The following is a 12,782-nucleotide window of genomic DNA, read 5'->3' on the forward strand; positions in this document are numbered from 1 at the left end:
TTTGGGGGGGGGGGGGTTACACTCCCGTGAAAGGCCACTAGATGGACCTCTGTAGTGTGCAAAAGTGCTCGGATCCTGTGATGCTGATTTCACTGCCACATGTAATATTAATGCTGTTTGCAAACAGGATCTGGGGTATGTTCAAAAAGTCCATTGCTGAATTAATGTGAGTCTATCTTGACTGGCAGCGACGAGCACCTTCACCCCAGCAGCATAATTAATGTATATCCAGAGTTGTAAGTAGCATGTACGTACTGCTCCTTTAATTTCTGAGCCGATTTCCAGAAAGCAGCAACCTGTAACAGGCTCAGCGATCCTCCCCCTGATGGATTATTTAACAGGCGCTGAGTCCCATGTCGCCATCTGCTATAGGAAGAAAAACACAGCGGAATATTCCCTGGGGCGCATGATACGCGATAGTTATTCAGCAGCAAAAAAAGGTTAATAAACTAATTTGGGGGGAAAAGATAGTTTAGACCGTCTGGTAACCCAGAACACAACTTGTGCAACAGGTGGATGCTATTGGAGACAGACAGCGGATAACCTACTGAGCTACAACGTCGGGCCAGACAAAGCCTAAGAAAGAGGTTAGTTTGTCAGTCGGGTATGAAGTTTTATTTCAGCATGTAAATATTGCACTACCTGGAAAACAAAAACTTATGAACGATAAAGGGATCTTTCATTTGAACAGCGCTTTGGGAAGACCCATGGAGCGATAACCAAGCGTCTCTCCCACCAACACCCCACCCCAAAATTAACCCGGCTACTGACATGATCCACTCATTTATAAATACAACTCTGACCCTATCCGCACTATCTGCACGGTGATCGGGTCAACGGAGGCAACCAAAGGAAGGAAGGAGTCGCGCAATCTGCAGCAGTCATGGTGGTGGAGGGTGACAAGACCCTGCTGGCCGCAAGGCAGGGGGACGTGCAGACTTTAAAAGTGCAATTAACGGCAAATGCGCTGACCAGCGACGTCAAGGATGCGCTGGGAGCTTCGCCCGTCCACCACGCAGCCCGGGCGGGGAAGTTAGCCTGCCTGCGGTTTTTGGTGGAGGAGGCAGGGCTGCCGGGCGATTGTGTGGCAAATAACGGGGCAAGCGCGGCGCACGACGCAGCAGCAACAGGCAACCTGGCATGCCTACAGTGGCTACTGACCCAAGGTGGATGTCGGCCAGAGGTGAGTTACTACAGTTGTAGCTGGATCGGTCTAAAAGTGTAGCAGACATTAGCCTAACTCTGCTTCATCCGACTTGGCTGTCATTTCTCATCTGTGGAGCCTACTCCAACCCCCATTTGAATCAGCTCTCCTCCTTAAAGCACATTATATCTATTTTAGTGCCTTAAACCTAAACGTTTTTCCTAACATACACATTAAAATCCTTCTTCTTAGGAATAAAGTCTTTAAGCTTTTATTTTAACATAACTTTCTGTGGGGTTTGCGGGTTGGGTTGTTTTGTGTCACTGTCAGGTATTTTGCTCCCAAGTCCATTTGGTGTGCTTTAAATGTCCTGATGATGTTTAAGGTTTTAAGGTTTAAAGGTTTTGACTATAAAAGCAGAAGGTTTAAAAACCCACTGGTCTTTTTCAAAAAAAGACCAGCCTTTCACAAGGCCCTGAAAGTTGTTTTCATATTGTTTTGGTAAGACAGTGAAATGCAACAAATTCAAACACTGTTGTAGGTATGAAAGAAATTACATTAAATACCAGAAGTAAAGTAAGTACACAGAAAATTATACTTTTTTAAAAAAAATTTAATTTAAGGCTAAAAACCTGGTTTTCAGTGTTATGTCATGTTTCTATGGTAATAAAGTATGCAAAACTGGATTTGCAAATCCAATATCTCCTGTACAGTAAAAACAGTGACTCACAAAAGGCACAAAAAGAAACACATAATGACAGTGTAGTTTGATATTATAATGAGGGGTGGTGTTTGGTGCTGTAAGGATTGTGGTTGAAGTTTCACATGATGAAATAAATCTTATTAACCTTTTCGACCTTTTATTGTTCCTATTTGTGCACAATGCGTTTTTTCACCTGGGAAGGAGTCATAGTAAACGCTCCAACACAATAACATAATCCATACCATAAGTATTCAGTGGGTTTCTCGTTTTATTAGGTAATACATTAAATCTCTCAGCTTTAATTTGTGGAGGTTTACATCAATACTCAAAGGCCTGTTTGAGGAATTTTCTATCCCTCTTAACACATTTCTTGGGCAGCTGTGTGTCTTTTTAGTGCTCATGCACATAAGAACTGGTGGCAACTAGTGAGTTGACATTTAGACTCAGGAGTTGTCTGCTGATATTAAGAGTAAAGTGTTGACAGTGTCACTAAAGAAACCACTGGACCCACAAAACGATGAGACTCAAAAAGCACAACTCTATCAAAGAGGTATCAAAGATGCCTTGCAAAAAATAAAAATTAGACCTCTATTATTAAAAAAAAATGAAAACAGGAGCAGAAAACTTGTGAGGATGTGCAAAATCCACTCAAGAATGATCTTAGGGCATATTTTCGCTTTATTTGAATCTCAGATGATTCTTAAATCGATTTGCCTTTTACTATTTAAATCCCAAAATGTGGACACCTTGTAAAGGTTATTCTATGTTGATACAAGTCTTTTCAAATTGAAGCTGAACTTTGCCTTATGTATAATTGCTCATGAAATACAGATATCAAGATACAGTTTTACAGTTTAGCGTGGCCCCAATTTGCAACACTTAAATGTATAAACACATAAAAGTTATTCTTGTATATATTTATTTGTAGTATACTGCATATTCCAGCATATTCCAGAAAGATACACAGATGTGCATCATTTGTGCCCTTAAAAGGAAATTCAGATTTAGAGTTTACCTATGTAACCAATATGATAATGAGGAGGAGGAGGAGCTTTGCTTTGACTCACCCACATGGGTCTCATTTATCTTCACCTTCTTGAGCAGAGGTAAAAGTGAAACTGACAAAGTGACAAATTCATATTATGTTATTATGAGTACTACACAGTCCTACAACCCTGCAGTATTAAGTTATCCACGTGAAGAACGGTCATAAGCACTCCATCTTCAAGTGACAAAGAGTGCCCACAGATGAAGTGGTAACATGGCTGGTATGTAGTCAAAAGCACTCAGTACACTTGAGTGCTTAATGCTTGCTTTCACCTTTGTTTTCTTTTTTTCTTGTTTGTGTTACGAAACTGTGATCATGAGTCTATTTGATGCTAACACCATTAGTCTGTAGCAGTGCACTACCTCAGACCTAAGCATCTGTGTTAGTAAGATGTTAACAGATGACATGTCTGTTCAAGGACCACACAAGTTTGGTCTTTTAGGTTTTCTGTGTTAGCTATTAGTCTGCCTCTTGTTAAAGCTAATTGTTTTATAGCACTGAGAGAAATTCTGTGCTTTATATTCTTGCTACTGTGGTAAGTTATGAAGGTTTTTTTACTTATTTCAGAAAATAAAAATTGATTCCCCTTCCCGTAACAGTGAACAGGGTGATCGTGGCTCAAGAGCTGGCAGTTTGTCTTGTGATCGGAAGGTTGCCGGTTCGAGCCCCGGCTCTGACAGTCTTGGTCGTTGTGTCCTTGGGCAAGACACTTCACCAACCGCCTACTGGTGATGGCCAGAGGGGCCGATGGCGCCATATGGCAGCCTTGCTTCTGTCAGTCTGCCCCAGGGCAGCTATGGCAACAATTGTAGCTTGCCTCCACCAGTGTGTGAATGAATAGTTGCATTGTAAAGTGCTTTGAAGGTCTCGAAAAGTGCTATATAAATGCAATCCATTATTATTATTAACAGTACAATATACTTCGTAGCCAGTAAAAGTGGCTAGAAAAAAGTATGGGTATCAATTATTTTCTGGAGGTTATTGTTTTCTGGAAAAACAAGTAACCAGTTCAAATTAAATTAGTTATCAAATCATCATTTTATAATGCAAAGTCAGGCTGACAGTTGGTCACAGTTATTTTAAAAGGAGGGATTACAGGACTCCCTAGTTCAACATGTTCCTTATTTGTTTGCTTTACAGGCCAGGGACAGTTCTGGTGCCACTGTTCTTCATCTCGCATCCCGCTTCAGTCACCATGAGATCACCGATTGGCTGCTGAAGAATGGTGAGGTAGACCCTGGGACCCCCACCAATACAGGTGCCCTGCCTGTTCACTATGCTGCTGCCAAGGGAGACTTGCCCTCTCTCCGACTGTTATTGGGGCACAGCCCAAAGTAAGAGCAACATGATATTGTCTCCACAATTTTGTCTTTATCCTGCTGTTGATTGATAGTCATATATTTTGGTAACTTGTAGGATTTCAGTTGATGTTTTGAGCAGGAACTACAGATGCTCTTTATTTAGAACATAATCTCTAAAAGCAAGTCGGGTGCCACCACCTACATTTTAAAATGCTCAACAAAAATTCTATAATATTGTATTTCAATTGGGGAGGGGCATATGAACTGCGATATGTATACAAATTGCAGTCCACTTTCTTAACTGCATATCCAATCAAATGTTTAAGAATATAAAACAGAAAATTAATGCATAGGGCTGTTGTTTCTGAAATATGTAACAGTAGATCAATTCCACAGATTCAGGTTTCAGACTCAGTAAGACCACTTAGAAAGTCTGATGCTGATAAATGACGTACTGTGATTTACTAAGGTTAGCGCATCAACTCTTATTTCTTTTCCGAGGTTTAAAATGTTTAAGTCTGCTACAGAAATAGCCGAAAACACCAACTTTCACTCGTAGTCTGTAGAGTACAACTTGGCACTAGGGTGAAGTAAGTTGAACTTAAAGATTTAATTTGATACCTGATACTAAATGCTACCTATTACAATGTAAATGCTCATATATTGTTTTGAAAACAAAGGAAAAAAACTCTTGGTGGTTTAACTTTCCCAAAATACTGCACACTACTGCATCATTAATGCTGATTAAGTAATAATGCTGATATTGGTCTGTATAGCTGCATTTTAAGTATATATTGTATATTGTACATATTTTTAAAAAATTGGTAAACTGTAAGAAAAAACGTGTTTTAATAATGAATTAATCATCAGGTTATTTACTTGATTAATCAATTAACAACACCAGTGCAAAAGTCCTAAATATTGGATTTCCTAATACCTGAAGTCTAAGAAAAACAGCAAATTAGTGAATATGTAACTAGCATTAACTTATATTAATATTTTAAATGTTGTTTTATTTAACAAGACAAGTCCTACTGAGGTAAGACATGGACAGCACCATTACAGGTTTTAAATACAACACCAGCCTATAGAACAGTTAATTGACCAGTAATTGTAAGATATGTGTGCATATGTGCATGGGTGATTGCCTCCTAATGAATATTACCCTAATCAATGCAGTGTCAGACCCACCTGTGCCAGAGATAATATTTGCTCATACTCATAACCACTGTATTAGTGCCATGATGAGGGAGTCATTGGTTGAGTTCTCTGCAGCAGCAAAACCAGATAAAATCTTTTATACATGTTGAGATATATATATATATAGATAGATAGATAGATAGATAGATAGATAGATAGATAGATAGATAGATAGATAGATAGATAGATAGATAGATAGATAGATACTTTCTACCTCTTCTTCTTTTAAAGAAACCAGTCGTCATTTTACAATCAAAGTTTGCCTTAGCACTCATGTCAGATGCATTTAGCTAACAGGTACGGCTGTTAGTTAACACGTCCCAGAGCCACATGCATGGATTAGGTGCTCAATCACGTGGCTGTTGTTTGGTTTGTTTATTGCTGTAGCCATCACTAGCTCTATTATTACTTGACATACTATAAAAGTTATAAAACAGAAAACATTAACTGCTCAGTGAAAGGATATTCTTTGTGCTTGTATCTGAACAACTATCAGTAAGAATTACATACTGCTACCATAAAGAAACAGAAATGAAATAATGGCTCAGTCTTTAACCCAAACTGTTTTCTAGAACTAGACTGACTTAAAATGACAAGCATGAGCCTTGTGCATTGACCCTTCAATATTGTGTGTTTGCACCCCAGATGGACGCATACCATCTGAAATTTTAATGAGTCTCATGGACATGTTAGCTCCCCGATAGCTGGGCTTCATTCACTCTTCTCCACCACCCCTCCCACTGTTGCTGTTTACCACCATCACCATGGTGACACACAGTAGCTCCAACTGGTGATAAGATAATGAGGAAAACAAATCCATCTGAAAAGACAAGCTGCTCTCTAAGCAGTAGCCTCGGGCATTGTTTAGATTGCAATTTTGCAGCCGAGAGATAAAATGGTCGTTTCGGGGTTTATTACAAGCTGCAAATTTGTATTAATGAGTTTTAAGAGGCAAAAAATCACCAGGACTTTTTACTCTCACAGCATTGTTCATCAGTATAAACCAATGGGTTTAAGGTTTAGGAAAGAACTCCTTATACATCATCAAAAGAGTGAATATGTTTATACAAGACCTCATAGAGTATTTCCCCCTATACTTAGTAGTCTTGAGCTACACCTCATTTCTTGGTACTTTGCCTCCAAGGAGTTGCAAGCAATAGTCTTTGAGGCTTTCTGAGCAACCTTTAATTTTTCTTTGGAGATTGGCTGCTTTTTTGTTTTGTAAGATACTTAACACTGAAAAATGAATCATTCAAGTATCAAAGCTGTACATAACTCAAGAGATGAACCATTTTTGTGTCTACACATAACAAACAACTTAGCAAAGGAGCAGTTTTTAATTGTATCTTTAAGCACTTTGTTAGTAGTTTCCTGTCACATTATTTGTTCCTATTTCTAGTTGAATCTATGAAAAATAACAAACGTAACACAGTTTGACAGGGATAAATTAGTATTTCTGCACCAGAAAGGCGATTCTCAAAGAGCTTTTAACTGAAAATGCAACAAGTCCTGAAAAAAATTGAGGAAACCAGACAAGTGAAAGACATAAGAAGAAGTGCCAGGCCTTAAAAACTACATACAACTGATGAACAGAAACTAAAAATCATATCCCTGATGAACAGGAAGTAGTTTAAGGAACTGACACAGGGACCTTCAGTTAATCCATCTACTGTCCACTAAACCCTCATCAGAAATGGTCTCTGTGGCTGCCAATAAGCTGTTCTTAAGGAAGGCAAACAGGGAGAAAAGGCTGAGGTATGGCATATTACACAAGAACTAGACTGCAAATTAGTGACAACACGTCTTATGAATCCAAATTTGGAATTTCTTTTTTAAAATCGTCATCATTATTTATGGAGGTCATTTGGTAGTTTCAGGGCCTAACGCCAGTTGCAAACTACAAAATACTGTTCATCAGTTGTCTGTAGTATCCCCCAAAAGACAAATTATCAGCAACCGACCGATGTGGATATGGTTTGATAAATAGTGTGTTTTTGGTTATTCAGCCGTATAAATAAAACATTTAGCTTAAATCTTTAAAAAAAAATCAGCTTGATACGCATGAACTCATGAAAGCAAGAACACACCCCTTTGAATGGTAACAAACATCATTGTTTGGGTGCGCAATCAGACCGGGACGTATTAGTGTCTTTACTTCCAGGGTGTCTGTTGGGTTTCAAATACACATCTAAATTGGTAGTTCACCCCCACCCACGTCCCAGTAAACCAAAACGAAAACCCTCCTGGGCTGTGTCTCTGCTGATAGCCTCAGTACACAAAAGAGTGAATGAATGTAAGATGGTGAAGGAGGGAGTGAGCGTGAGAGGCTACAGACAGGTTATGCAATCTATTAGTGCAGCTTAAGATCTTTGGTCGTGCCACAGTTTCTTCATGCAGTCGAAAAGGCTGCACTTCTGCATTAAGATAATCCAGAAAAGTGGCCGCCTTAACCTCCTCTGGAAACATGCAGAAGGAACAAGCATCAAATATTTGATTACTTTCATCAAATCAGCTTGTTCATTTCTTGCTTTTCACAGATTTGTTGCGTAGCAGTTGCTGAAACAGGAGTGGTTATGACTGAAATGGTTAGCGAAATCCAGAATGTAAACCCATTTCTATTAACAAAGCATGTCCTCTCCCTCCAAGAAATAACCTTGTGTTGGGTCGGGTGTCGCTCATGTATCTGATGATCTGAGCATCAAGAGCACGGGAAAACCTCCCTGCTGAAAAACATAAGAAAAGACAGAACATTATAGCTAGTTTAAACATTTATTTAGACCATAGTACTTAATAAGATTATTGAACATTAAGTGTGTTTTCTAAAGATGTGTACGCTCTCTCATTTTTCTCTGAAAAACATATTTGTTATAGTCCAACAGGTGTAGCAGCTCAAAACTGGTGTTTATTCTGTCTCTGACTTGTTTATATATAATGTTGTTTGAATTCGTGATCAGATACACGGAAAGTAAAGGGTAAACAGGTCAGTGGAGTTTTTTAGTCAGCCTGTGGCTTAGCTGCACTTTTTTTTTTTTAATCTTCTTAATAACGTCTTGGTACATGTTGAGTAGACCCACTTTCTGCTCTCTTTAATAAAAACAGGTTTAAACTGAGGGGCAGTAATGTAAACAGGCTGCATTTTTGTAGTGCTTTTCTAGTCTTAGTGACCGCTCAAAGTGCTTAAATTACAGCCCACACTCACTTTCTCATTCACAGATGATAAAAACAAATCAGGTACCCGGTGTCACGTCATCTCACAGACTGCAGTTGGGGATCAAACCTTCAGATTAGTGGGCAACTGAGCCACAGCTTTCTTTGTCAGACTTCTTTCTTTATCAAGTAGGTAGCACACCTGCCATCAGGATAACATCTGTGCAGTGTGTTTCTTAAAGTGAATCAATAAATACTTTCACAGATTTCAACATGAATGATGTTTGGTTACGAAGCCAAACAAAGTATATTTTATTCAGTTTTCATCATGCACAGTGTCAGTTAGAGATGTAAGCCAGAAGTGTTGCTTATATGTAGAACCACATCAGACATCCCTGTATGTTCCCGCTGGTTTATATCGCTGTTTCAGTTATACCTTTGTGGCTGTGCTGTCAATTACTGTATATAGAAAAGGTGCAGATTAGAGCTAAGTATTGTGCCATCAGATTTCCATTGTGAAATATGTAAAAACATACAATTTCATACAAAGAACTCACAGGTTGGGAAGCTAAATAAATCATATGATATTTTTCATTATTCAGATGGGAAAAACCACTGAGCAGGTAACAAGCTTTTATCAAGCAAGAAGGCCATTAGTGTGACATCAATTACTTTACTAGTAATGAAGACAACCTTGGTCTTTGTTACCGTGTACATGAGTGGCTGACGAGGTAGCGTCCCTTGTGCCACTTGCTAGCTGTGTTGTCACACAAGGCTAAGCACTTTCTTAGCTCTTTGAAATCTACACCAGTTCTCCACTTCTTTGGTAGAGAGAATTCAAGCCTATTCACTTTGAAGAGTTGTGACAAAGGGAGACTGTGCTTTGTTAGCCTGGTAACCATCAAGATTTTCAGCTATGATTAATGATAAATAGAACTTTTCTTCTACACGGATGGCTGTGTGCAGATAAAATTGTTCCCACTTTTGTTACACTCATGAATAAATAATTTGACTGCCCATTTCCTGATGACAGGAATGCAGATTACTTCCCCTTCTTATTTTGAAATATTTAGTATGTACTTTTTCTGCTTGGAGCTTTTTTCTCAGTCACCCAATAGGCCCTCCTTTTTTTGATCTTCAAAGGTTAAGTTATTCCTTAGCATATACTCTTCCTGTCTCAGAATAGGACCTGACTGATTGTCATTCACATGTGGCGTTAAGTGAGGCAAATCCTTTTAAGGGAAAGCACGACAGGTTTGTGTTTGACTCTGCAGGAACCAACCATCCACTTAAGCTCTGCCTCTCAGTTTACTCAACTTCTGTTGCTCTCTGGCTACTCAGTTTGTCTTTTCTACTTGCACTGTTGGACGAGCACAAAGCAAGCCAGGTAAAGCCAGTGGAGTGATAATCCTCTTAAGAGACTCCTTGCTCATTTGTCAGAGTCCAAATAAAGCACTACCTTATAGGATTTAGTGGAGATATGTTTGTTCACTCTCTGACCTCCCATTGTGACTATAAAGATCTGGGACAAGAAGGGATACAAGCATCAGATGAGGTTTTGCATTGAAGGCGGAGCCAAGGGTAATAAAGGTGAGCAGGATCTGGCTGTGCATCACTGCTGTCTGTTCTCAAAATAGCTGCATGTTGATGCTGACTAGTGTATCTTTTCCTGTCCCAGCTAATTGTTAACTACAGCTTACACTTTCAGTTTTTTTAGATTAATACCATTGCTTACATATGAAGATTTAAAAAGATAAGGCTTATGTTGTTTCAGGTTATTTTCATAGAGTGCTCTGTGCACACATGACGAAACTGATGTTTTGGCTGGCAAATAACGTGCACACCCATCATCTTGTAAGGAGCAGACACAGCCAGGTTTCGTCTCTTCAGTATAAAGACTGCCATCTTTTGTCAGAATTGCCACAAAGAGATTTTTTTTTGTTTCGTTTTTTGCCTTTGTGACAATTGAAATACAATTTAAAATGAAAAATCAGCAAATCTACAACAGAATGTATTGGTCAGTCATTAACACCTGACTGAAATACGGTGGTGGGACCTTAAGAGAGCTATGTACAATCAAATACCCACAAATCTCAATGAACTAAAGCAATACTGTAAATAAGAGTGGGGCAAAGTTCCTTCACAACAATGTCAGAAAACCATCACTTCATGTCACTTTTGCTAAAAGCTACTGAATCATGTGGTGTACTTGGCTTTTCTCACACTGCTTCTGAAGTTTGGACTTTTTTTGTTACACAAATAACGTCAAATATCACATGTTGTTGCTCTGCAGCGGTTGTTTTAAACCAATTTAGAACCTGGTATGAACCAGATTATTTTTCTTTCATGATACATTAAAGCATAACATTGAAACAGGGTTTTACAGGTCTGTATTATCACCAATTTGGTTTTTATTTTTCTTATTATGCAGAAGTCTTTCATTTTCCTTACTGATTCACTTTCCTACAGCCTTGTCAACTCCCAAACAAAAAATGGTGCCACACCACTCTACCTGGCCTGCCAGGAAGGCCATCTGGAGGTTGTCCAATACCTGGTCAAAGACTGTGGAGCGGATCCGAGCATTCGAGCCAATGATGGGATGACACCTCTGCATGCTGCTTCCCAGATGGGCCATAACACTGTCATTGTCTGGCTGGTGCGTTGGACTATCAGAACACTGTAGATCATGTCTTAATAATGGAATAGTTTTTCTCCGCCAATTGTGGGGGTTTTTTTTAAACGGAACAAGTGAAGGTACAATACTGATATTTATGATTAAGCAAATTACTTAATATTAGTAGTATTAGTATAATATGCTTGTGATATCTAAAATAGCTTGTGATATCACCAGAAGTCACATCATAATTGAACTTTTAACCAAAATTTTCCTACATCATTTACTTGAAAAATGTGCCAAAGCCACCGTTTACTACTGGAGTCACAAAAATTGGAACAAAAGCAGCTGAAATCTTTCTGATGACTGCTAAGCATTAACCTCCATCTCGTTTCCTGCAGATGAGTTTCACCGAGATCAGCCTGACAGACAGAGATGGTGACGGAGCCACGACGATGCATTTTGCAGCCAGTCGTGGTCACGCAAAGGTCCTCAGCTGGCTTCTGCTGCATGGTGGGGAGATCGTCACTGACAACTGGGGAGGGACCCCCCTCCATGATGCTGCAGAGAATGGTGAACTTGAGGTGTGTGTTAGGTCTTATTGGATCAGCACAGTAGCAGAATATGTGTAAAGAAGCGCTCTTTCAAGAATTGTTGAAGTATATAGAGAAAACTATGTTTTTCATGATTATGTTTTTTTTTCTTTTTTTGCAAAAGAGTTGATCAGTGTGGACTTTTAAGAAGCTCACTGAAACACAAGTCAATAGGGCAGAACAAAGGTTGCTCAGTCTGAGAACAACAAGCTTATTCCAGCTTTCACTGGTGCTTGGTAGAAAGCTTGTTAAATTCATGCTTTAAACTATTTCCAAGTTTCTGTAGACTTTGAAACAGAAACTTTTTCATGAGAGAGAGAAAAATGAATGATAACTAAGAGAAAATCAAAGAAAAGCATGATACTGCTACATTAAGTATTTTGCTTTTAGCTAGGACATTTACGTACATTAATTAGTTGATCAGTGAGGGAGTGTGGTGATATAATATGGTGTTTTTCTGGTCTGATGCAGTGTGAAACAAAACACAATTTGTGTTAACATGTACTCTAAGCCTTGCATTTATCCACTCAATATGTCAAACATTTTACATGTTGAGAGTCTGTCACACTGAACTGAGTGGAGTGTAAACAGTTTTTATCGTTGCTAATTGAAGATGAGTTTAAGCAGCCTGTTTCACAAACACTGACATCAATCCACTCTGGAACTTTCTCTGTCTGCTTTTCAGTGCTGTCAGATCCTTGTTGTTAATGGAGTTGACCTGGGCATAAGGGACCAGGATGGCTTCACTGCAGCAGACTTGGCCGAATACAATGGCCACTCCCAGTGTGCCAAGTATCTGCACACTGTGGAGAACATGGTAAGAGTACATGTCTAAAAAAATGTAAATGTTGGATGGATGGATGGATGGATGGATGGATGGATAGAAGTCAGCATAAAGTCATATGTTTTATACACACACACACACGCATGCACACACCCATAGATAGATAGATAGATAGATAGATAGATAGATAGATAGATAGATAGATAGATAGATAGATAGATAGATAGATAGATAGATAGATAGATAGA

At 39.0% G+C, this 12,782-nt stretch overlaps 1 protein-coding gene across 4 annotated transcripts in view; it reads left to right on the top strand.

Moving 5' to 3' along the window:
* Positions 1–351: 351 nt before the first annotated feature.
* Positions 352–12,782, top strand: part of espn (espin) — a 36,613-nt gene continuing 24,182 nt past the window's right edge. For all 4 annotated transcript variants that reach the window (XM_005733005.1, XM_005733006.1, XM_005733007.1 and 1 more), the window contains exons 1-5: positions 352–1,183; positions 4,036–4,229; positions 11,013–11,199; positions 11,559–11,741; positions 12,436–12,567. In XM_005733005.1, coding sequence (XP_005733062.1) covers positions 884–1,183; positions 4,036–4,229; positions 11,013–11,199; positions 11,559–11,741; positions 12,436–12,567 — 996 coding nt within the window. In that variant the 5' untranslated portion in view covers positions 352–883. The remainder of the gene's footprint in view (positions 1,184–4,035; positions 4,230–11,012; positions 11,200–11,558; positions 11,742–12,435; positions 12,568–12,782) is intronic.

The sequence above is a fragment of the Pundamilia nyererei genome, unplaced genomic scaffold, assembly GCF_000239375.1.
Source record: "Pundamilia nyererei isolate P.nyererei 1_Seehausen unplaced genomic scaffold, PunNye1.0 scaffold00049, whole genome shotgun sequence".
In the NCBI taxonomy this organism is placed as follows: Eukaryota; Metazoa; Chordata; class Actinopteri; order Cichliformes; family Cichlidae; genus Pundamilia; species Pundamilia nyererei.